Here is a 22,149-nt window from a genome sequence, read left to right as displayed (position 1 = left end):
CTGGAAGTAATGAAGTGTGCAAAACCTTTCGGGAATAAAAGGCTGAAACCCCGATTTCAGGAGTGAAAGCTTTGGCTGATTAATTTTTCTTCTTCAATAATCTATTTCTCAGAGCTGAGTGAAATAGATATAAAACACCTGCACTTTTTAAACAATGACAGGAGGACAGGGCATGTTATCCAAGAAAACCGATTTCCTAAGTAATTACTTTACTGCTTATTGAGGTTTCAAGCTGAGCAAAGGGTCAGTGAGGAAGGACTGTGGTGTCCTGTGATAAGTAAGGTTAACATCACTGCACAGCTCTGTTTTGCAGTCACAGGGCATGCGAATGAACCTAAGAGCAACTTCCAACACTTGCTCAAAGATGGACTGAAACATTACTTCTTGTATGAGGGCCGGATCCTGTGAGATGGTTCCAGCCAACCAATCTTAGAAATGTCAGCAGTCCGTTTGTGCCCTTCCACTTCCAAAAGACCACTTGGGCCCTTCCTGCTGGGTATGGTTCAAGTTGCTTGGATGGATTTGGAATAGACTTCTCGGGACGCAACAGCTCAGGTTCTATGCTGGAAGGGAAACATATTGCCTTCTGTGCCAGAGTGTGCACTGGGACCATACAATGCAGGTTTAGCTCACTTTAGGATGGAGCTGGTACACATCCGGATGAAGATGTCTCTAAGGTGGCAGTTTGTATCCTTCTTAAGAAAGCTCAAAAACAGGACAGAGAAACCAAAAGTGCGTAGTTGAGCTACGTATTTTTTAGCAGTTATTTCAGCTGTTGCTAAAAGGGGTACCCTTCACCCAGCATGGCATTTCTCAGAGGAGCTGTGAGACAAGCACCTGCACCAGAGAAGAAAGGCTAGATGTGAACTTTCAAATGAAGGGGAAAGAAAGTCCCTTTCTCATCAGTTCCTGTTATCCCTCTAAACAATTCTCAAAACTGTTATTACAATTCCTGAAACAGTATTTCCTTAGAAAATTCCATTTCTCTAAGGCAAAATACAGAGAAAATAAAATGATACTCTGCTTATAAGGTCCAGTCTTACTTTAAAATTCATCCAGGGGGAAAACTCAGAACATATGTAAAATTATCCAAAAAAAGAGCAACTCTCCAACAAGACAAGGCTAACACATCTCCTACTTGTGCTGCTGGGAAGCTCTGGTTTGGGCTGATGTCCAAGAATGCTGCCTACAGACCCAAAGTGAAGACAGCCTCTTTCTAATCACATACAAAATACCTTCGTTTCTCATACACACAATGTTTATCTGGCTCATTACACATGCCACAGTCCGTTTAGAAAATAAAAGCCTAGATTAAAAAGATCCTGCTATCCTACTAAGGGACACAACATGAACCTGCATCACATTTTCACAGCTAGAGCACACGCACTATGCGCACTGCAGTGCAGCTCTGAGACGTGACACATGCATCAACAGCTTTGTAGAGACATCTGTTTTCCTCAGTTTCTTTTTATCATCCCTGTACAAAAGCCTCCAGCCTTGCTTCACTTGAATTCCCCCTTGGCAGACAGCTGACATGGAGTCATCCTCAGTACCAAAGTGACAGTGCATGGGAGATTTACCTTATGGGAGCTGACTCATCCCCTTTATCGAGCCAGTCCTGCGGTGGGATGATGTACATGCACCAGAGGCCCCAGTTATAGCCGTGGGCGGCGTTGGCATATTGCTGCACTTCAAAAGTGTTGTACTTGATGTTGTCAATTGCTGGTAAGATGATCCTCTTCCGATCTTCTTTGATCCGGGTAAGTGCGGGTTCCACCCTGAGAACAATAAAAAGAGGAAAATGTTTTACAGCCACCCAGTTATCCCAAGTCCCTCTTTGCAGTCTGATAAAACAAAGTTCTCCGATACTGAGAGGAGAAACCAGTAAGATGGCAGCCTGCAACCCAGTGCAGCAGGATTGAGTGCAGGTCACTGCAGAGGCTGGGGTTCGGTGTGGCACGTTTCACATACCAACTTCACACAAATTATTGCCTCTAGGGAGCCATACCAGGGTTTAACAAAACATTTCCCAAAAACTTATTCTGACACCTGGATACTGTCATTTCAGTGTGCAATGGGCAAGTGTTGAGACAAACTAAATAACCTCTTCACATCTACACCACCAGGATGCCTCTTGCTTACAGGGCCTGAAGAACAAAAAGGGACTGAATCAATCTGAAGGTTACTCAAAGGTTTTAATCTTGTTTTCTAAGGACTGACCCCATTGGATCTAGCTTGGATGACAAGCATGGCTGCATTATACCTTCTAAAACCTCTCTGGCAATAAGAAGGTCTCAGTAGACAGATGGTGCAAAAGCAGCAAGCTGCAGGAAATGTGCCATCATTTCAAAAGGCTTTAAAACATCAATGTGCTTTCAACAGCAGCTACTTCCCAAAGTGTTTTGGGAAAGTAAAAAGCTTCAGTGCAAACACCCATTTCTGACCAAGGTAGTATGAAGTTGCTAAGAATTTTGAGAGAAACAGATCCAAAAAGGCAGCAAACTTACATAAGGGTGGAAAGCACTTCTCAAAGCAGCACTAGAAACAGACACCAGCTTGTTCTTTTGTAAGTGTTTCCTCTTGAAATAAACTTTGAAGATTCTGCAGAGCTCTCACATGTATCTTCTCTGAGGGAACAGTGGCTTGCTGTGATTCACAGGGGTAGTAGGAGTTGAACACTGATCTTTTCTCATTATACTTTTGTTGTTGGTTAAAAGGCAATCATTCTCCTGTGCTTTCAATTTGTTGTTTCATATTGTTATATTTTGTTTGTTACCACGTATTTTCTTGTGTAGACCAACAGAAAGGGACAAGTTATGAAATTAATTCAACCTCCATTTTCATTCTGCATTGTCTCAGTCTGAACTAACACAAATTTTATGATTTCATCTGTAAGAAAAGAGCATTTTCTCTATACTCAAACATGGCCAAAATATTTATCTTTTGTGTACGCAAACTCCATATTGCTTTCATGAGGCCATGAACTCTTTGCTTTCTCTTTTTTTACCCCTCTCACTTCTATAAAAAGAGAGGGATTCAGTGAAACCTTTGAGTATCGAGGATGAGCTACTGCAGATAAAGCATCACAAAACCATGTAAAATAACGGCATGACTGAAAAAAAAAAAACAAACAAGGTGTTGCAGCATTTCATTTGGAAAGAAGGTGAAGAGAGTTAAGCTAGTTTTATCTGGAATCCTCTAGAAAAAGGACATTTGAATTTAATCAGCTGGACACCAATAGTGCAGAATATGTAAATTTTAATAAAAAGGATGATCACACACATGGTGGGAAGAGAAGGACCCCACTGCAAGCTGCAGAAACCCCCCTTGTCTTCTTCTCTGAAGGCCTGGCCAGGAATGTTACCCATTAGATGTTCATCTCTTATGCAACATGTGTAGTGTTGTTACTCTACTTCATTTATTCTGAAAATAAATCAAGGCATCCCTCATGACTGGACTGGTTTGAAGTTTGTCTTACAGTCAGACTGTCTGTCTGCAACTTTTGGTGCGGTACCTCTGCTATCAAAGCCCACTCCTGCAAGGCACTGAAGGCCTTCAAAGAAGCATTTAAAGAGCTGCACCCCAGGCAAAACCAAGATTTTTATTTTTAGTGGGAGAGACAAGAAGTACCTGAGAGAGAGTCAGGACAGTGCAGTACATTATCTGGAATGCCAATTCATAAAGTCTTTAGGCCACACACATGAACCTCCCTAAAAAGCCAATGTGACCTACCAAATCAGGGTAAGCCGCTTTCGTTATTAATATGAGATTATAGTTATGAGATTAAGTGCTTTAAAAAACAGCGGGTGTCCAGCAGAATAACCCTTGCAACTCCAATAAAGCAGGAAGAATGCAAAAAAAGATTAATCTAGTTTGTTATTTCCATAATGTTATCTCTGTTCATCAGCCTAGAGGCAGATGTCAGCCAGGCACGCTTCTCCCATCGCTAATCAGGTGCCACCGTGCTCAGCTGTGGTAATCCCCATGTATAATATCAGCAGGAGGCTCTCCCACTCCCTTCTGGCCTCTGAAATGAAGGTTTTCAAAATACCAAACAACGGGTATAGATGTTGTTAACGACAGGCCACTAATTAACCTGTAGAGGAGTCCTCCTCCTTGCAGATGTGGGGAAAAAAATGACCTTGGAGGAGGTCACTGTCCTTACAGAGCACTTGAAGCAGGAGCCTTGTTACAAATTTGACCCAAACAACATTTCAGAAGCCCTTGGGTATTGCCAAAGATCCACCTCCGAAGCCCCTGGACAACACTTTAGCAGATTTGGTACAGAAGTTATCACAGAGTGGAGGGGTTACATCCTCGAGAGAGCAGACTGAGTCACAAAGGGCATGAGCAAATCCAGTGCAGAGTTCTTCTGTTACTTGACAAAACTCAAAGTGGGGTGACTCCTCAGCTAAACCTTGTACACCTGTCATATTTCCCAGCTTCCCTTGCCCAACCAAGGACAGCAGAAGTAGCAAGGGGGTATTCAAACGCCAAGCCCTAGCACATTGCAGTGGGATCTACAGGAATATTCAAACCCCAGATTCTGCAAATGCTCTCTGTACCACCAACATTGCACGTGCTGTTTCTCTACCTGCCAAGATCCTGAGGTAACAGCCAGTCTGTCTAATGAGGTAGTACTATGAGCTTCAACAGAAAAGGGTAATAGACTCTGTTTACATTGCCTAATCCATGAATATGAGGGTTTTTGTTTGTTTGTTTTTTAATTGCTATTCGCTGCTAGCCAAGTCCAGACCTGGAGTAGCTCTATTGGCCTCAGCAGACTTGCACAGTAGCCTTGTGTCTGTAGGCTGAGCTGCACCAGCATCAAATCCTTTGTCAACTTTGGTGGTAATTCTGGCTTTGTCTGATTGCTTAAGGTTTTTGAAAGGATTATGATTAAGTCTTTCCTCACCATTTCTAATGTTTTTCCTTTATTTTAAGCTGCTACATTCTTATGTGGATTTACTCATCCTCTTTATAGACGCCAATGTTCATTTCTTTGCTTTCCTCGTCTCTTGTCTTCTCCACTGAGCATCTGGAAGAGTCAGGTGCTCCTGGCAGCTTGCTGGACAAAAAGGACTGAGTGGAAGAGGTTGCTGAAGTCCCAGTGAGTTCTCCATGCTATGCTGATGAGCTGCAATATGGTGTTTGAATATTTCCTTTCCACATGGCCGCTGCTGGCGGTGAGGCAGGATTCAGCCCTGCCTAATTAGGTACGCAAGCCAGATGTGAATTTTGAGATTCATCCCATTTTTCACAGATTGAAAAAAAAAAAAAAAAAAAAAAAAAAGGGTTCCTAGCTTGTATATAAACATACTTTATGGGAACAGAGCAGCATACATTGTTGACAAGTTATTTACTGGAACAAGAGGAAAAATTCTCCCAGGCATATTCACAGACATGACGGATTTCAGTAAACTAAATATAATCACAAGATCCAGCTTTATAGGTAGTGCTTAGCCTCATCCAGGCTTGCTTGTTTGTTTGTTTTTTGCCCACCTTATAAAAACCAAGCAGACAATTTGGGCTAGAATTTGAGTGACAAAGAAGTTCCTCCCTTCTATCCCCACTAAAAGTATATATTTGTCAGTGTTGTCCTCCCCCTCTAAATATATTGCTAGCGGATGGATAAAGCCAGAAGAGAGAGAACAGTACATTTAATTCTCTCATAGACTCAGCTAAGCTAATGACTATTTTCACTTGGGTTTTATTTCTCCAAAGCAGCTCCTGAAATATAGTAACACACTGCAAATGTCTCATTCCCAGGTGAGTCCTGCGACTGACAGTACCTGGCTGAAAAGCCAGAAGGCAGATATGGCTTTACCACAATTCCAGTGGACTTCCCACAGGCACATTGACATCCACAGCAGGTGCTTTGGTAAGTGACTCCTCCTTGCAGAAACTGTCCTGGGGAATTTGTGGAATGAATCTCTCATCAGGAGCTAAAGGATGTGTTGGTTTGTCAGAGACTGTTGTGCGTATCTCTAAATACAGGCCATGTATTTCATGTTTTTGCCTACCCGTGGCATAAGAGGCAGGTCATACTCTGGAATTTCCAAGGTGTTGAGCACCCAGGTTGACTTCTAAGGGAGTGCAAGCAATGCCAGTACTGCGGGCTTCAAAGAGTTAAGTGCTCCCAAGATAAACATTAGAGTTCAGAAAAGAGTTGGAAGGCAGAATTTAACCCAGAGAACAAAATAAGCTTCTAAGAAGATTGAGAGCAAAGGCAGAGGTCATGCTGTGAGCATACTTGCTTCTCTAATCCCATTGTAAGTCTGTCTCTGAACATATATGCATTCTCTGTTTAATATTGGGCCAAACGCGGAGCAGCTTGAACCCCAGGAGACGTAAGAGCAAACACAAATTTTATGCTGTCTTACATCCTTATCAAATTACAACAGAGCTCATGCCAATGGGGAAGTCTGATTTTCAACAACACTAAAAAGAACAGCTTCTTCCAGATTTTTTAAAGAAAAAGATAAAAACAAGTTAGTAATGAGCTCCTCAGCACACATGATTATATAATTCACCCTTTAAATATGTAAAACCACCTGCTGACTTGCAGCAGACTCTTAAAAAGGCACAACATAGGAATACATAGGAATAAGCATACGCGATCTAAGAGGAGAAACCCGATGCATGCCACAGGCCAGAACCTCTGCTGTCCAGCTCCTCTGCTTCAATGAACTTCACCACTCCAGGGAAGCTTTGCCAACCTGCATCACCTGAGGAGCAGGCCCAGAATAACTTTCAGTTTGTAAGCAGCAGGATTGCACTAGGCATTTACTCCTTTTTATTTATGTATTTTTTCCTAAATTACACTTTTTCTGCATTTGTCCAAAACCAAACCCTGTCATAAATGACAATGTTGGGAAAGTTTCTCTTACATTCTGCCCCTGTTCTAAGTGAATATCTGAATACCCTGCTCTCTGGGTTGTTTTGAGATAAACATATATATATTTTTTCCTCTCCATTATAGCCATTCAAATTTTTACTCCAATAAAAAAATGATGAACTAACATTAAAAAATCCAACTCCCCCTGCCACCCCAAATCAGAATTCCTTTTTCTTCTGCAAAGACTCTTCCTTGAGTCCTTATAATACATAAATGAACAACCATATGGTATTCTCTCTTAGATGTCATGGCTCAGTGGGTTTAACACTTTATTTTACTCTAGCTGTACCACTGCCAGGCACCATGAAGTAAAATCTTAACACAGAAACATAAGAAAAAAGGATGTGTAAATTGAAAGCTTATTTTGCATGTGATTTTATATGCTACCTCGGATTTCACTGACAATATATATTTTTCAGATGCAGACAAGGAGATCTACTGACATATATAATTCTCCACTGAGGCCAACTGTGGAATATTTCATGCAGAGTTCCTTTCCTGTAAATAAGTTCTCTAAGAACTAAAAAAAATAAAAATAAAAAAATACCACTATTAAAAAAAAAAAAAAAAACCATACTCCCTTCCTCAGTCTCTAAGACAAGGAAGAAATTCCCCATCTGTTCTGCCTGACATCTCTATCAGGGAGGTTTCAGCCCTGCAGCCCCCAGTCAGACTGGAGCAAACACAGGATAAATGCCTGCTGGAGAGTTAAAGATCAGCTGTTAGATCAGCCAAATCTGAATAGCTCTTTTCTGCACCACTGAAAAGCAAGGAGATGCCTCAATGAGTACTCTAGGTTGTTTAGGTAGATGAATAGTTGAAGGTGCTCTTCTTGCATGTCCTGTGTATGTGAGCTGGCACTGCCCCATGCCTCGGAAGGGCCCATGTGGCATCTGCTGCATGCTGCGCTCTTTACTCAAACAATGTTAGTTCAATTTTGTTATCTGAAACATGTCCCATTCAGTTACCAAATTGATCCTAAGTGAAGGTAGAGTCTATGGATGAGGAAAAACTCCTTCAATAAAGACACATCCTTTCTTTTGCATAATTGAAACTTCCCAGGTCAAACTCGGACTGGTACCAGGGATGCTGCATTGAAGCGTGTCCTGGTCCTGATTTCCATTCCCAGGTGTGAATCCTCCAAAGGGGAGGGACTGCAAACCACTTCACCCTCACCTTCAGAGCCTTTTTCACTAGAAGAAAAGAATGCCCCAGGCCTTGCCAGGTCCCCAAAGAGCCACGTGAGCTCAGTGTGAACAGGGAGCTTGTGTGCAGGTACAGTTTGGCTTCTGATACACCACACGATAACACGAAGAGAGGAACTTTCCTTGGGAACAAAAATACCTCGTGTCTTTGTCCTGCAGAATTTTAACCACATCTCCATTAAAAAGTAGTTAGGGTAACCATAGCCAGTAGAAGATTAGGAGGAAATCAACTTCCTTTTTCATTTACACACTTGCTAGAGAATCCATTGCTTAAGGCCACTATAGCAAATTGCACTACATATTACAGTATGAAATAGTATCTGCAAAGGGTTATTCATAGACCTGGGATCTTGATCTTTAGCTCTTTTTCTTAGTTGCTTAAGAACCCCATTTTCTATCTTTTTAAAACACTGCCAACTTCAGGGATAATCTATAATGATGGGCTGCACGTGGCACAGACGGATAGATACTCGGCTTATATTTCAGATCCTCTTTCTCATGTCGGGCTGTCTCTGTCTCCTTGGTATATTGAACATTTTTGATGAAATCCTCTTACTCCACTGCTTCCTTATTGAAACTCCCCCTTTGGCAAAATTTTAATTACTACAGTGCTGCATAACTCCATTCAGTGCTTTGATACTTCTTCTGTGAGATGTGCAAAAGCAATTCCTAAGCTAGAAAGCAAGTATAATACTCTATCATTATGTCTTCTTTTATGGCTCCTAGCACCCTCTTTATGACTGCTAATATATTGTGTGCCTTTCTCTTACTGAGTCCTGCCCTCCTTCACTCAATGTGTCCTTTTTCTCACCCAGAGAATTAACACCCCATCTCTGCTCTCTCTTCTTTCCTGCTCCCAGATAGAAAGTAGGAAAGTTCTCTTCTCTTTGTCATGTTATTCTTTCCCATCTCTCAAAGACAGGAGCCCATATAATGCTCTGTGTCTTCTGCAACACAATTAGCAGTCAGGATGCTATTGTCTGCACTCTGTGTTACTGCGTGGTGCTGAACACACAGAGGGTGGACCTCATAGAGAAGTCAGAACAGGAATGCTGAAATCTTCAGAGAAATAAGGGGAAAATCAAACTACACAGGCTTAAATATACCTTCAGACAGTAAAGTACAACTTCTCTGGGAGATGTTTTCTGTGAAAACTGTGGTTTTCCAGTAAATTGTTACATGCTGGCCTATTTCCACACTCCCACTCACTGGAGCCTTTCTGTAATGCTTCTCCAGTACCTGAGCCTGGACATTCTCCCATTGTTCATCTCACCAGAAACCATGTTCCCATTTACCCTTCTCAGCCAAACTTCATTCACATCCCACTGTACTCCCGCCTTTTCCTGCTAAAAGCGTGTTACCTACAAAATACAGGACACAGAATGTAAGGAAGCATCAGAGATGACTGAGACTAACGTCTGCGAGTAACGTGGTTGACGAGATCTGGTACCTTGCAAGCACCCTTCCCATCGGGAAGATCACACAGCTCTTCTGGTAGCAACTTTTATCCATAGTTCCCCTGTATTTGGCTACTTTTAACAGCTCTCTCCATTATGAATCCTCCTATATCTTATTTGGGATAGTGCTATCAGCCTCTCTGTAGAAGAACTGATTTAAGCGCTATTTGGTTGTTGTTTCCACAGCTCCTCTGTGAACTTATCATCTCTCAGACCTTTAACCTTCTGTTAAATTTGGCTGAAATTGGAGACTGACAGATGGATGCATTTTCCTCACAGCACAACTGTGCAACATGGTTTTCTCTGGAAAATATAGTTTAAAAAAGATGCTTTCAGAGGAAAAGCACCTCCTACTTTTCACTATCCTACGTGCACAGTACATAGGAAACAAATAGGGACTGAAGACCAGACCAGAGAACAGCAATTTCCAAGAGTACTAGAAAGAGAAAAAAAAAAAAAAGTCTTCATGTTTTTTTTCTGAGCCAACAAAGGGAGAGCAGATCCTCCTTTACTCTAAGAATGAAATGAGTGCACATGACAAGCACCAAGGGTTTTAAGCATGTCTGTGTGCCACCATCCTTGCTGAGTCCTGCCAGTAGCAAGGATAAGACAGCTGCAGAATGTCCTGTGGTCTTCTTGGGGCCACCTTCCACCTTGTTCCTTTTCTTCTCTTGGTATTTCCCCTTGCAAGGTCATCTGCCCCACTGCCTTTCTGCCTGTAGGCACAGCAGCCGGGAAAGAGGAGGGATGTTTCTGGCACTGAATATTCACGGGTGTATTCTGAGCACTCTGAGCATTTCATAGCCATTGGTTCTGCTGTGCTGTGGGCTCTAGACCCTGACTTCTATTGACATTAAGTAGCCATTAAAAACAAAAGAGGTTCTATCTCAGGGCAGGCGGAGTTTTACATGTGAACTATACAGGAAAATTATCGCATGCTTTTCATTTAAAATTCCTTTTGAGAATTAATACTAACGGCCTCCCTTTTAGCTGGTTCCCTCCACTTCTGCTGTCGAAGCAGCAGTATTAGCTCTCACTACCAAAAGCCTTAAGGGGAACAGGTCAATAGAAAATCTCTGCTCTATGCTAATGCATTTCAACACCTGAGAAGAAAAAAACAAACAAACAAACAAACAAAAGAGCAATTAAGCACAGTAAAATAAATAATTCAATAGTTAATTTGACCTGCCAGGTTGCAGAGTATTTTTTTTTTTAATATCCTACCAGATTGTATTTTAGTTTAGAAGAAGTGTCCCTGGAGAATTATGCTGTGAGAACCTGTAAAATACTACATTGCTTTATAAGGCAAAAGCTCATCCACAGTGGGGCAACTATTGTTTAAAGAAAAAGGTTTTTTATTTGTTTGTTGTCATTGTCAGAATTCTGCATATTTCATGAGAAAGTGATGAGGTCCTTCTCTGATTCCTTATGAAATAATCTGCCAACTGATTAAGCAGGTAAAGCAGGCACAGAGTGGAAGACTAAAATTGCACTGCAGGTACATGACTCTGAGATGGAACACAAACCAAACAGAAAGTTAATGCTCTTTTCTGTGGCAAAAGAATTGGCTGCTTTTTAATTGCCTCACAAATAATCCATAGACAGCTTTGAGTGGGAGTAATCCATGCAGCCTCCGAATACATGGGTGTATTTTGTAAATGGAGGAAAATATTCACTCACTATAAGGCTTTGCAGGAGAACAGATGCAGTAAATGCAAACACTTTTTAATCTCGGGTATACTCTCATTTACTGAGTAGTCCAGGTTCTTGCTACGCTGATTTCAGCTGTTCCTGACAAAGTAAACTTAAAAAAATATGTATATATCAAAACATATGTATCAATATCAATATGTATATATCAAAGTAAACTTAAAAAAATATGTATATATCAAAACAAACAACAACAACAAAACAACAACAACAAAAGCCAAAAGTAACCACAAAACCTTTTTCTGACTACTGGCACCACTGCCTAGTTTCTCTGGGTAGAGTACGTCAGTGAAACCTCAACTTACCATCCTTTGCAGAATGGGTTACTGTTCTTTACAGAATGGGCAACAAAATTCTCTGCAAAGCTCAAAAAACCTGCAGCTCAGAGCAGAATAAGCACTGGGAGTATGCTCTCACCAGCATCAGGCTTCAGTGCCTGGTTCTGCCTGGTAGCAGATATTACCCTGAATGAACTTTTGCAATGATTTGAAAGATACAGATGCCTTAAAAGTAAATAAATAAATAACTTAGCTCTTAAGCTTCTAGAAAATTACAGTGACAGCTATTATAGACTTTGATGAGGAAAAAGTAGGGTGAATATAAACCAGGTGCCCTACAAGGCTTACTTTATTGCATCTTCATTTTTCAAAAGATATTCATGAACATATAAAAATAAACACTCCACTCCTTTGCAATTAAGTTTCTCTCTAGTTGTAAGTACAGTTATTTTTAGTTTTAATCTGGGGATATCTCCCAGAACTGCAGAGTATAATCAGCTCCATCATAACCCTGCATCATCATTATCAAATACTAGCCTGCCTTTGGAATATACAAATTTACATACTGAAGGTCCCAACAGCCCTTTTTCAGTTGACTACAAATCGGTTCCTTCAGGCCCGAGGTCTAGTAATGCCAAATACTGGCCACTAAGCGGTGCTGCAAAGATTTACTCCAACTGTAGGTCTGGCCCATTAAGCTCAAATCTGTGCAACCCACAGTCAATGCCTCTCGCTTCCAAAACAAAGAGGATGAGGAAAGACATGCTAATTTCAAGCCCCATTAAAAATATAGGAAATAATTTAACGTTTCCCTCAAATGTAAAGAATAAGAATAAGAATACTTATGAAGTCAGATTTATATTCAAGTTTCTATGAAGAAAAGAAACAAATGACAAGCAGATAAAAGTACTTGAAAGCATGCATCTGCCTCGAGCCCTGGGCCTCCTTAATGGTATCTCCACATCTGTCTGCTTTGGAGGCTTTCCGTTCACTGTGGTTTAAATTACTTCCCTCTGCACTAAGCTATACTGGAGCAGAGAAAACAATTTTATTTATTTATTTATTTATTTTGGAATTTGCAGCCACTGGAGAAGATTGTTGACAGTGTTACAATAATAACACGTATTCATAGAATCATAGAATAGTTTGGGTTGAAAGGGAGCCTTAAGGATCATCTAGTTCCAACACCCCTGCCATGAGCAGGAACACCTCCCACTAGACCAGGTTGCTCCAAGCCCCATCCAGGCTGGCCTTGAGCACTGCCAGGGATGGGGTAGCCACAGCTTCTGGGGACATCCTGGGCCTCAGCACCCTCATAGTACGGAAGTTCTTCCTTGTATCTAATCTAAATCTACCCTCTTTTAGTTTAAAGCCATCATCCCCTTTCCTATCACTGCCCTCCCTGATAAAGAGTCCCTCTCCAAATTACATTATTCAAATATAATTGCTAATGTGAAAACACCAGCTTACAGTTGTCTCAACCATACAGTTCTTCAGCTCCCCCGTTGCTGCGTTAATGCCTTTCACAGCCCTTGAGACATAGGGAAAAATGCTCTCCCTAGGCACTGCTCTCTTTATAGGAATAGCCAAGAACTCACCAGCCAATGTTGAATTCAACGTGAGCATCAAAGAACCCAACGACAGGAGAGGTTGCAGCTTTCCAGCCTTGGATTCTGGCTCGAATCAGTCCTTCTCGCTTGTTATTGCGCACTATTTTCACCAGACCTGGGTATCTTTTATTGACATACTGGTCCAGATTAAATTTGAGCTCAACTGCAGGGAAAAAAATAAAAAATAAAAAAAATCATAAATTCATAATAAGAAAACAGCTTTGTAATATAATACTTTACTTTGATTTATTCTGCAACAGAAATGGAAATAAGTCCTTATGTATTCCTAAATCCTTAGTCACTTTCACAGATACGAACCAAGTAGCACAGCTGTAGGACAGACCAGTTCCAGGCCTATCAACCCAGAATAATTCTCTGCACATTAGAGCTGATACTGTTAGACCTGCAAAGCTTTAATATGGCAGGAAGGATTTGAGTGTTGTTTTGAAGAGATAGTTTGTCTACATATTTTTAATTAATTACTCATCTAATTCTCTGATGATTTTCATTAGGCTGCAACCGGCCTCTGGAGGAGCAATTCTGAACTTATAGCAGAGTAATGTGGGAGTCATTGGTGATTTTTTTTTTTTTTATTTTAGTCTGAATTATGCTATTCAATTAGAGTTTGAAAAATAACCTCAGTGGATTTTGGGTCAAGACGTAATTCAGATCAGAATTAATTTCCCTTAATTCTAAGTTTTCCCTTAAATACAATTAATATTCTGCAATACAAGGCTTCTTCCCCATTAAACTAAATGGATCTTGAAGATTTCAAATAAACTTCTCTCTTTTTTCATTTCCAGGCATTCAACCACAGATAGTGCTGAACTCATTCACTCCTTTATTCAGCTTCATTTCAATAGGCTTATAAACAGGCAAATTACTAAAACAGTCTCTGTATTTTTTTTTTTAATCAATCTAGTTTGGTAATTCATTTACACTACAACTTATTCATAATGAGGCTTTTACTCAAATATATTTATTAGGAAAACTAGTAGAAGCTTCCACAGCTTTAGAAGACTCATTCTTCTGATCTATATTATACAGTACAATCATTATCATCCAAATCAAAGACCAGATAAATCTCCAGCTATCTAGAAGAATGACAGAGAAAAGCCATATAAGAGTTCACTGAGAAACAATGAGACCAATTCTCTTCTGCATTATGCTGACTGAAACACTTTGCAATCTCACGGAATTACTCCATAGGTTACACTGCAGTAACTGAAAACAGAATTGGACAAAAGCTTTCTTAAAACTATATGTTCTGAGGATTATTTGTGTTTCAGTGATTTGTTCTCTCAACCCTCTTTTCTATTTGGGCATTTCGAAGAAGAATGGTGACCAAAAACTGAAAGACTTAAAAAGCTGTTGAGCTGTGGAGGAAATGGTAAAACAGCCTTTTTTTTTTTTTTTTTTTTTAATAGGACTTGAGAAGCTGGACAGTTCTAGAAGTCTCAGACATAACAAAATGCAACAACATCGCTGGTCATCTGTATCCTAAAGGCAATTCCAACCCATCCCATAAAACATATTGATTGATAGCACTCTACATGCTCACTAGTATTTGGAATTTTGATGGCTATAACCCAAGTGCTATTTTTACATTAATGAATGACTTGACCTGAAAGTTGCATGCGCTTTGTGCTCATTCTGTTATTACATTTTCATAGCCTAATTTATTTCCTACCAATAAAAACAAACAAACAAACAAACAAACAAAAAAAACACTCAAAATCTGACATTACAACACATGTAAATGTGAAGGAGCAAACTGTAGTTCCACATAAAAGAAGCTATCTTCAAGGAGAATCTGTAACCCCACATTTCTTTGGGAACAGAATTTAAACTTTTGGTCTATTAAAGACGGTATTCCTCTGGATCTGAAAACTTGGAGAAAAGTGTTGTTTCTATATTGAAATTTCTATATTGAGATTGCCTATACAAATGCCATTCATTCTGTGAGGATTCCAATGAAATCAGCAGGGTTTATCCACATAATATTTATTTCTTATATAAATAGTTAATATTTACTGACATGTTTGTGCAAGTGGCTCAATGAACCATCTCATCATCAAACACAAGCTCTTCCAAATTCTACTGACTTCAGGGGAAGTTCATTAATTTACACCAACTTAAGATCTGATTATTAGCCAAAAAACAGTGGCTGCATGTCTGAATTTCCACCTCTGGCTGTGTTTAAACACAGAGCGACTCACTGCTGTTTCATCCCAACATTAAAAAAAAAAAAAAAAAAAAAAAAAAAAGATGCATGTAAGCTAGAAGTGACCAAACTCCTTTTGATTTATATTTCATGTCCCTTAGTGACACAGGATATAGAACTTAGAGGAAAAGTTACGCATGTTCACCATTGTCACTGTTGTCATCCACCAGAATGATCTCCTTAAGCAAGTGTGAGGGGGTGTGATTCACAACGCTGTGCACGGAGCGCAGGATGACAGACAGTGCCTCGTTGACAAAGATAAAAACCACGGAGATCTGGGGCAGGTCATCTGGGTAGGTCATCTGCTTGCACCTGAAAAGAAAAAAAAGAATTAAAACCCAAGCAGCCACTGAAGAATATCCTCTTATTCTCCACTGCTCTCCAGCATATAGGCACTTGGAGACTTTCTTCATTCTAACCCCAAAGAAAGGTGGAGTAAAAGCTGAAAAGAAGCAACATAGCTAGGCACAGCTAAGTTTCCACCAACCAAGTGTAAAGCAAAGTGTATGTGTACACACACAGATTTTTAAGGATCTCTGTTCTGGAAGGTTAAAAGCTTCTCTTGAAAAACAAAGGAGTATTAATGACTTTGCTCAAGAATATCCTGAAGAGGGCCCACAACAGAGGGCCCTGTGCTCCAAGGGCACCCATCAGAAAGTCTCCTGCTAACTTGTAATTAGAACTCGTACTTTTAAAACTAGGACATACTCAAACAAACTTTGCCTTTGCCCAGACAAAGAGCATTTCCCTTCTTTCTGATCCTGTGCCTTGTGCAGCAGTAACAAACACACGATGTTTGTTGAACAGACACGTACCTACTGAAACATTTGCAAAATGAATCTGCTTCATCTGTGGTGTCATCTTGGTATGTAGCTACTTCCCACTTATGCATGTTACCGAAGACCATGCTGAGATGAAAAACTGAGGCCTGGAGAAGGGAGTGGGTAAAGTCACACAGCACAGTGCAGAATCTCTGCTTCCTGAGCTGGGGGGCTCGGGGGTCCATGCCCCATGTATCACCACACCACCTTATCCCAGTCCATGCCCCAAGTATCACCACACTGCCTTATCCCAGTCCATGCCCCATGTATCACCACACTGCCTTACCTCAGTGAAATTCTCTCCCACTAGCAAAGAGGCTAACTTAAAATAATTACCTACCTCTTCTCCCAGTCAAAAGCCATTCCAAATTACCACAGAAATTACTGAACCTGCTCTCTAAAATACTGCTAATTGTATTACAGGGAATGACTTTTCCTGCTCTTATCACACTTCCTGACCTCCTGCTCATTATTTTGGCAGAATGATCACTGCTTCTCTCCACTACCAGCAGTCAGGAGGGTGGAGAGGATGACAACCATGTGACTGATGGTTAACCTCTGGAAATCAGTTATGAATTCTAGTAAAGTGTGATTATTTGTAATTCCTTCTCATCCCAGCACCATTTGCACAGAGATGTGAGTACCTGTCATCGATTACAGCATTCCCGTAGCTGCTTACCAACGGCTTGCTGGTGGCCACAGAGGACCACCGTGTAAAACTCTTGGCTAAACTGCATTCTTACACAATCTAAAAATACACCTGGAAGAAGGACAAAGATTTACAGGAGGTGCGAATGCTCCTTTTTGAATTTCTTTTTGAATGTGATTTTCCTCTTGACCACACCAACATATCAAAGAAGTACATTAAGAATACTTTAGGAACATGAAAGAGCCATCAGCTAAAAGCATGGACCTTGCAAGATTTCCCCTGATGAGGGACATCTTTGATCTGACAGCTATTTGCTTCAGAGCCTCACTTCTATCAGCAGGACATAGCAAATTGCATGGCAGTAAATCAGGCTGGTAACCGAGGAGCGGGTGAGCTGCCAGTGGAAGCGAGGCGGAAGACAGAGCTCAGCCCAGGCCAAGCGTCCTGGTGGGGGCCTGCGTGTGGGCTCAAAGCTGGCAGGGAAGAAGGGAAGCAAAGAAACCATGCAGCTGAAGTCTGGGGATGGCAGGGAAACTGTGAGGAGGAAGAAGTGCAGTGGGAATGAGAGGGCAGCCAAAGCAGCACTTGGAGAGAAGAGGGACAAGCAGAGGGACAGTAAGATGAACAAAGACATCAGAGGCAGAGTGGCATGTGCAGAGGACTGAAGTATTCTGCCTAGGAAAAGATTGGGAACCACTGAAATAGCACAGGACCTCAGTGGTTCGGGCTGGGCTTCCTTTGTCTTCCTTTGTCTTCACATCACATTTTCGCTGAATCTTTCAGGAATAAGAAGTTTCTGTTTTCCTGGCAAGCAGACTGGAAGACCTGGTGCAGATCCCCCAGCCACGCTGGATGCTTTTGCTAAAAGGCCGTTTTGAATTTGTTCTCTCTCCTGGGTGAAGTCACTCCTGTCATTTCTTCTTGCAGCCTTCCTTCCTTATGTTCTCCCCTTCCTCTGTCAGTAGGACATAGCTGAAACACTGCATCATGTTTTATTTGGAGAGAGTGCTCCAACCATCACACAATAGGATATCTTGGGTAACACAGCTACGGCAGGAACATCCAGATGGGCCAAGACAAACCTCAGGATTGAGCAGTGGATTAAAAGCTGTCATAGTTTATTACAGCAAGGATGAAGAACAGCTAAAGAAGCTATTCCCCTGAGTAAACTTTTCAATCTAGAGCAGTGATTCAGGAGTTCATTTTCTGAAGACTTCAGTCAACCTTGAACTCCCAACTCCTAAAGTCACTTCAGAAAATGAGATGGATGTGCTGAGGCAGTCAGCAGAAAGTACTGGTCTACTAACAAACACCTTTTATGATGTCTGAGTCCACCAGCAATCCCAGTCAGGGGCCTTTCCTTAAAAATCACTGGGTGCTTAAGTGCTTTGCTGGATTGCTGCCCAAGCTCTTCCCAATGTATTTGGTAATTAGATCCCAGCCACAGCAATTTACAGTCAATACTTCCTTCATTCCAAGAAACTCTAACCAGCAGCTGACATTTGGAGCCAAACTGTGCCATTAGCAAGTCACTCGCAGAGATGCTCTACCATCAACGCGCAGCCGTGCCCACCGTACCCTTCCAGCGCCTCTGCAGCTTCGCTCTGGCTGGGTGCTAACAACTGACATTGCAACGGAGAATCCGGTCCCTTGTGCCTGTGTGCAGAGCTGAGAAAGTCAGAGTGTCAAGAGGAGGTATGAAGTCATGAAAGAGGTCATTCCAGAGGTGTCCTGGGTGAAATGGGGGTGTTCAAGGGGAGCCAGGGCTTGGCTGCCCTGCTCCAACCCACAGCTGCACCACCCAGCCCAGCACCCTGCCAGGGAAGGGAGCGGCTGCTGCTGTGCTCTTTATTTATCTGCACTAGGTCTGATCACATTATGGACTGTGGCTATCAAAAGAGGGAGGACAATTACAGTATTGAAATCCGAATTAACATCTGTCTAACATCTGACCTCATTAACATCTGTCTAACACTATTGATCTGCGGGAGAACTTAAGCATAGATTTAACCTATGCATCAGTTAACAGTGGTCTAAGTTGGCCTGGCATGGATCATGTTTAGTATTACTGTGATCTTGAATTACTATTGCAAGCTGTCTCAGTGCACATCAGCAAAGGACTTCAGAGCTGCACAAGGAGCAGTATCTCTCCAGGGCAGATGTCCATGCTGTAGAGAAACACACCACTGCATAGGTTTAGGACTAGTGATTCCAAGAAGAGGCTGATGATGCCACAGCTAATCATTTCCATGGACCAGCCAAGGATGGATTAGACCTGATATGTGAAACAGCCCTTTGGGCGCCTTTTGTACAACACACTAAGCATCAAACTGGAGGCATCCTGCGGTTGTCTTGGGAAGAGTCTTTGAGAATTCTTGCTCTACATTCCCTAATGCAGAGCCCGGCTAGAAACCCAGAGGTATATCCTTTGCACATGACAGAGAGCTTGATGTCAGATCATTTTCCTCTGTGCCAGAGATTTTCACTCATTCTTTCCCTTGCATTGAACCAGTTCCTTAAATGAACATTTTTGAGCCAGCCCCCTGAGCCCAACCATGAGCACTGTCTTTGCAGGCACAAGAGCAAAAAGTACAAGAGTGAAGGCTCTTCAGCTGGCAGTCCAGAACTTTGGAAAAAAATCAGGTACTAACACAGAAAAGGTCACAGATTAGAAACTGGGACAATGAGAAAACAAAAGCTTTTCAGCTGAACATCAGCCTGCTTATGGCAGCTCTGTGAGCTTGCAGGCAGAAAAGGAAAATAAATTTTATTTTCTCTAAACCTTCGTTCCACAACTGTTGTATTTCTTCTACTTGCATCCAATCCAACAGAAAAACTTGACCTCTCTTTATCAGCAGGACTTACAGTCCGCTTGAGTTGCACTATTTTTTGTAAACAGCTGACACTACTGCTGTGCTGGTAGTTCAGGGGATTACCAAGCAAAAGAAAGATTTCCTCCTCTCTTTCTCCTGCTTTCTCTCTTTTCTGCATACATTCTAATATAAAAAATGAGTTTTGCTTGTAGAACTTAGTATACTGAGTTTAGAAATGGATTAGGCAATACATTTAGAGATTTCTGACAGTTTTACCCTTCAGGAAGAAATGCAAACAAAATTAAAGCTGCATCATGAATCTTAAAGTATTTAATACAAGACATGTTTTTCCAATGAACCACTGGGATGGAGAGGACTGTGGGTTTCCCTCCTTCACAAACTTGACTGGGCATGCAGAACCTCCTCTGCAGTCCTAGCACAAAAGAGCCCCAATATGCTCCATGCCTTGAAAGCTGCAGAACAATCTGTGTTCATGTTTTAAAGGCACAGCAGGGGAATAAGAAGGAAGGAAGTTTTTTTTTTTTTTTTTTTTTTTCCCTCCAGAAATCTGCTGAGCTTTTGCAGCTAATGCTAGATTTATTAGTAGCTTTCGAGATGCAGAAATAAGCTATCATTACTTTTTTTGTTCTGCCCTGGCAAAACAGTGAAAATGTGACAAATTACAAATATCTCCTTTCCCAGCATGAGACTCAAGTGCTGACCAGTCCATGGCAAAATAAAATAAAATAAAATAAAATGACAGGCTACAAAAGTGATTAGCTTCATGGATCGTGAATCTGTCAGGCAGAGGGCTCCAACTCCTTCCTAATTAATTCTCCTTCTCAACAGAAGGCATTAACTGTGCAATGACATACTCTTTTTCTACTGAGGATGGATTTTTCTCCTCTTTCTGAAAGGAAAAAAAATCAGTAAATGGTTGAGTTCAAGACTTGCTCTTTCTTTCTCTTCCTGTTTTGCAGCTCGAGGATGGCATTCGGTAGGAATCAAGTAATGAAAAGACAACTGAACAAGAGAGCAGTGCGCTGATACTCTGCATATCTCGAGAGAAGAGGACCACTGTATTTACAAGTCAGGTAAAAGGAGAAGCACATTAGCTTTCAGAAAAATCCTCAGAATTCTGGTCAGGTGATACCTTTTCACTATGGCTACGCCCTCTTAGTGTTCCCTTTACAGAATGGCCCTCACTTTGATTTATCATACAGAAGAAAAATCAACTTCTCCTTTTTCCTGAATTTATTTGGGGAAGTGCAGATACAAGATATGATGCAATTCTGCTTGGTGCTGTGAGCTTGTTAGTCTAGGCAGCTCCATAAAGCCGTCAACACTGATGAACAAAGGGTTTGGGAAGAGAATGTTTTTCCTCCCTTGAGTGACAGCTAAATAAATTGAGATAGTTTTCTCTCCACCTCTGCAAGCACTATGACACTCCTGTCAGTATTTTGACATTTGGCATTAACAGACTTCCTGTATCCATTAATTTTTAGGGTCCTCCTTAACTGTTCTTCAGTACAAACTATGTCTGTTCCTCATCCCACAGTATTTCAGTGCTTCATATTAAAAGGCAGTCAAGGCAAGTCAATTAAAATAGTCTGTCTGGTCCTCAGTGATATCAATGGTCATTTTCAGGGTAACAATAAACATAGACCTTAAATCTACTCTGTGCTCCAAGAATTCCCATCAGCTCTTTTCTAATGCCTCCTTGATGCATTTTTCCTCATTCTGCACCCAAAAGGCTAATAAAAAAATTACCCACATTCATCAGAAAAAAAACACTTCAGGCTGAACCCTTAGCTTCTGTGCTAATCTCAAATACTTCCTGTATCAATGAATTGCTTCCCTTAATATTCATCAGAAACAAATCATGGGATAAAAAAGGTAACAAACATATTTTCTATAACTTGTACACTAGTTCTTACCAACCACTCTGAAGCTCACTTGTCTTTGCTGTGGTGAGAACTGATTAGTCCAGGCCAATTGCAGCTTTACAGTAACTTGTGCACAACTTTAACAAAAAATGTTTTCACAGGTATCAGGTTTGTAAACTGAGAGAAGCCTTGGGAACTGCCAATACATGCCCGATGGGCAAATCTACATGCATAGTTACCATATGCACCATGAAGTCACTTGCAAAGACTACTAACCCTTACATCCAGGATTGTTAGACTCCTCAAAAGTAGCTGCCACATGCATAAAATAAGAGTCTCTGTATTTCAGTGAGATATTTCTGGCTTTCCTCATGCAAATAATACCATAACCATGCCGTCATGTCTAATAATCATATCAATTTATACATACAAACACACTAAAACTAGTTCCAATGGGTTTTAAAACAAGCACCCTTATTAATGCAAAAATGGCTAAACTCTCATGCTCACATCCTTCTGTTGTATTTTCCTTATTTTCCTTTTTTTTTTTTTTTTTTTTTTTGGTAACTAATATGTTTTGAAATACCATCTGCAAGAA

The 22,149-nt window shown here is 41.0% G+C and overlaps 1 protein-coding gene across 2 annotated transcripts in view; it reads right to left on the bottom strand.

Annotated features, from left to right (window-relative positions):
- GALNT9 (polypeptide N-acetylgalactosaminyltransferase 9) overlaps positions 1-22,149 on the bottom strand; it is a 200,429-nt gene that overhangs the window by 77,645 nt on the left and 100,635 nt on the right. For both annotated transcript variants that reach the window (XM_035340408.1, XM_035340407.1), the window contains 3 exons: positions 15,528-15,694; positions 13,147-13,321; positions 1,581-1,778 (listed from right to left, as the gene is read on the bottom strand). In XM_035340408.1, coding sequence (XP_035196299.1) covers positions 1,581-1,778; positions 13,147-13,321; positions 15,528-15,694 — 540 coding nt within the window. The remainder of the gene's footprint in view (positions 1-1,580; positions 1,779-13,146; positions 13,322-15,527; positions 15,695-22,149) is intronic.

Source organism: Oxyura jamaicensis, chromosome 15 (assembly GCF_011077185.1).
Source record: "Oxyura jamaicensis isolate SHBP4307 breed ruddy duck chromosome 15, BPBGC_Ojam_1.0, whole genome shotgun sequence".
Classification (NCBI taxonomy): Eukaryota; Metazoa; Chordata; class Aves; order Anseriformes; family Anatidae; genus Oxyura; species Oxyura jamaicensis.
The sequence above is the reverse complement of the archived record's forward strand: the minus strand, read 5'-3'. Positions and strand labels throughout refer to the sequence as shown.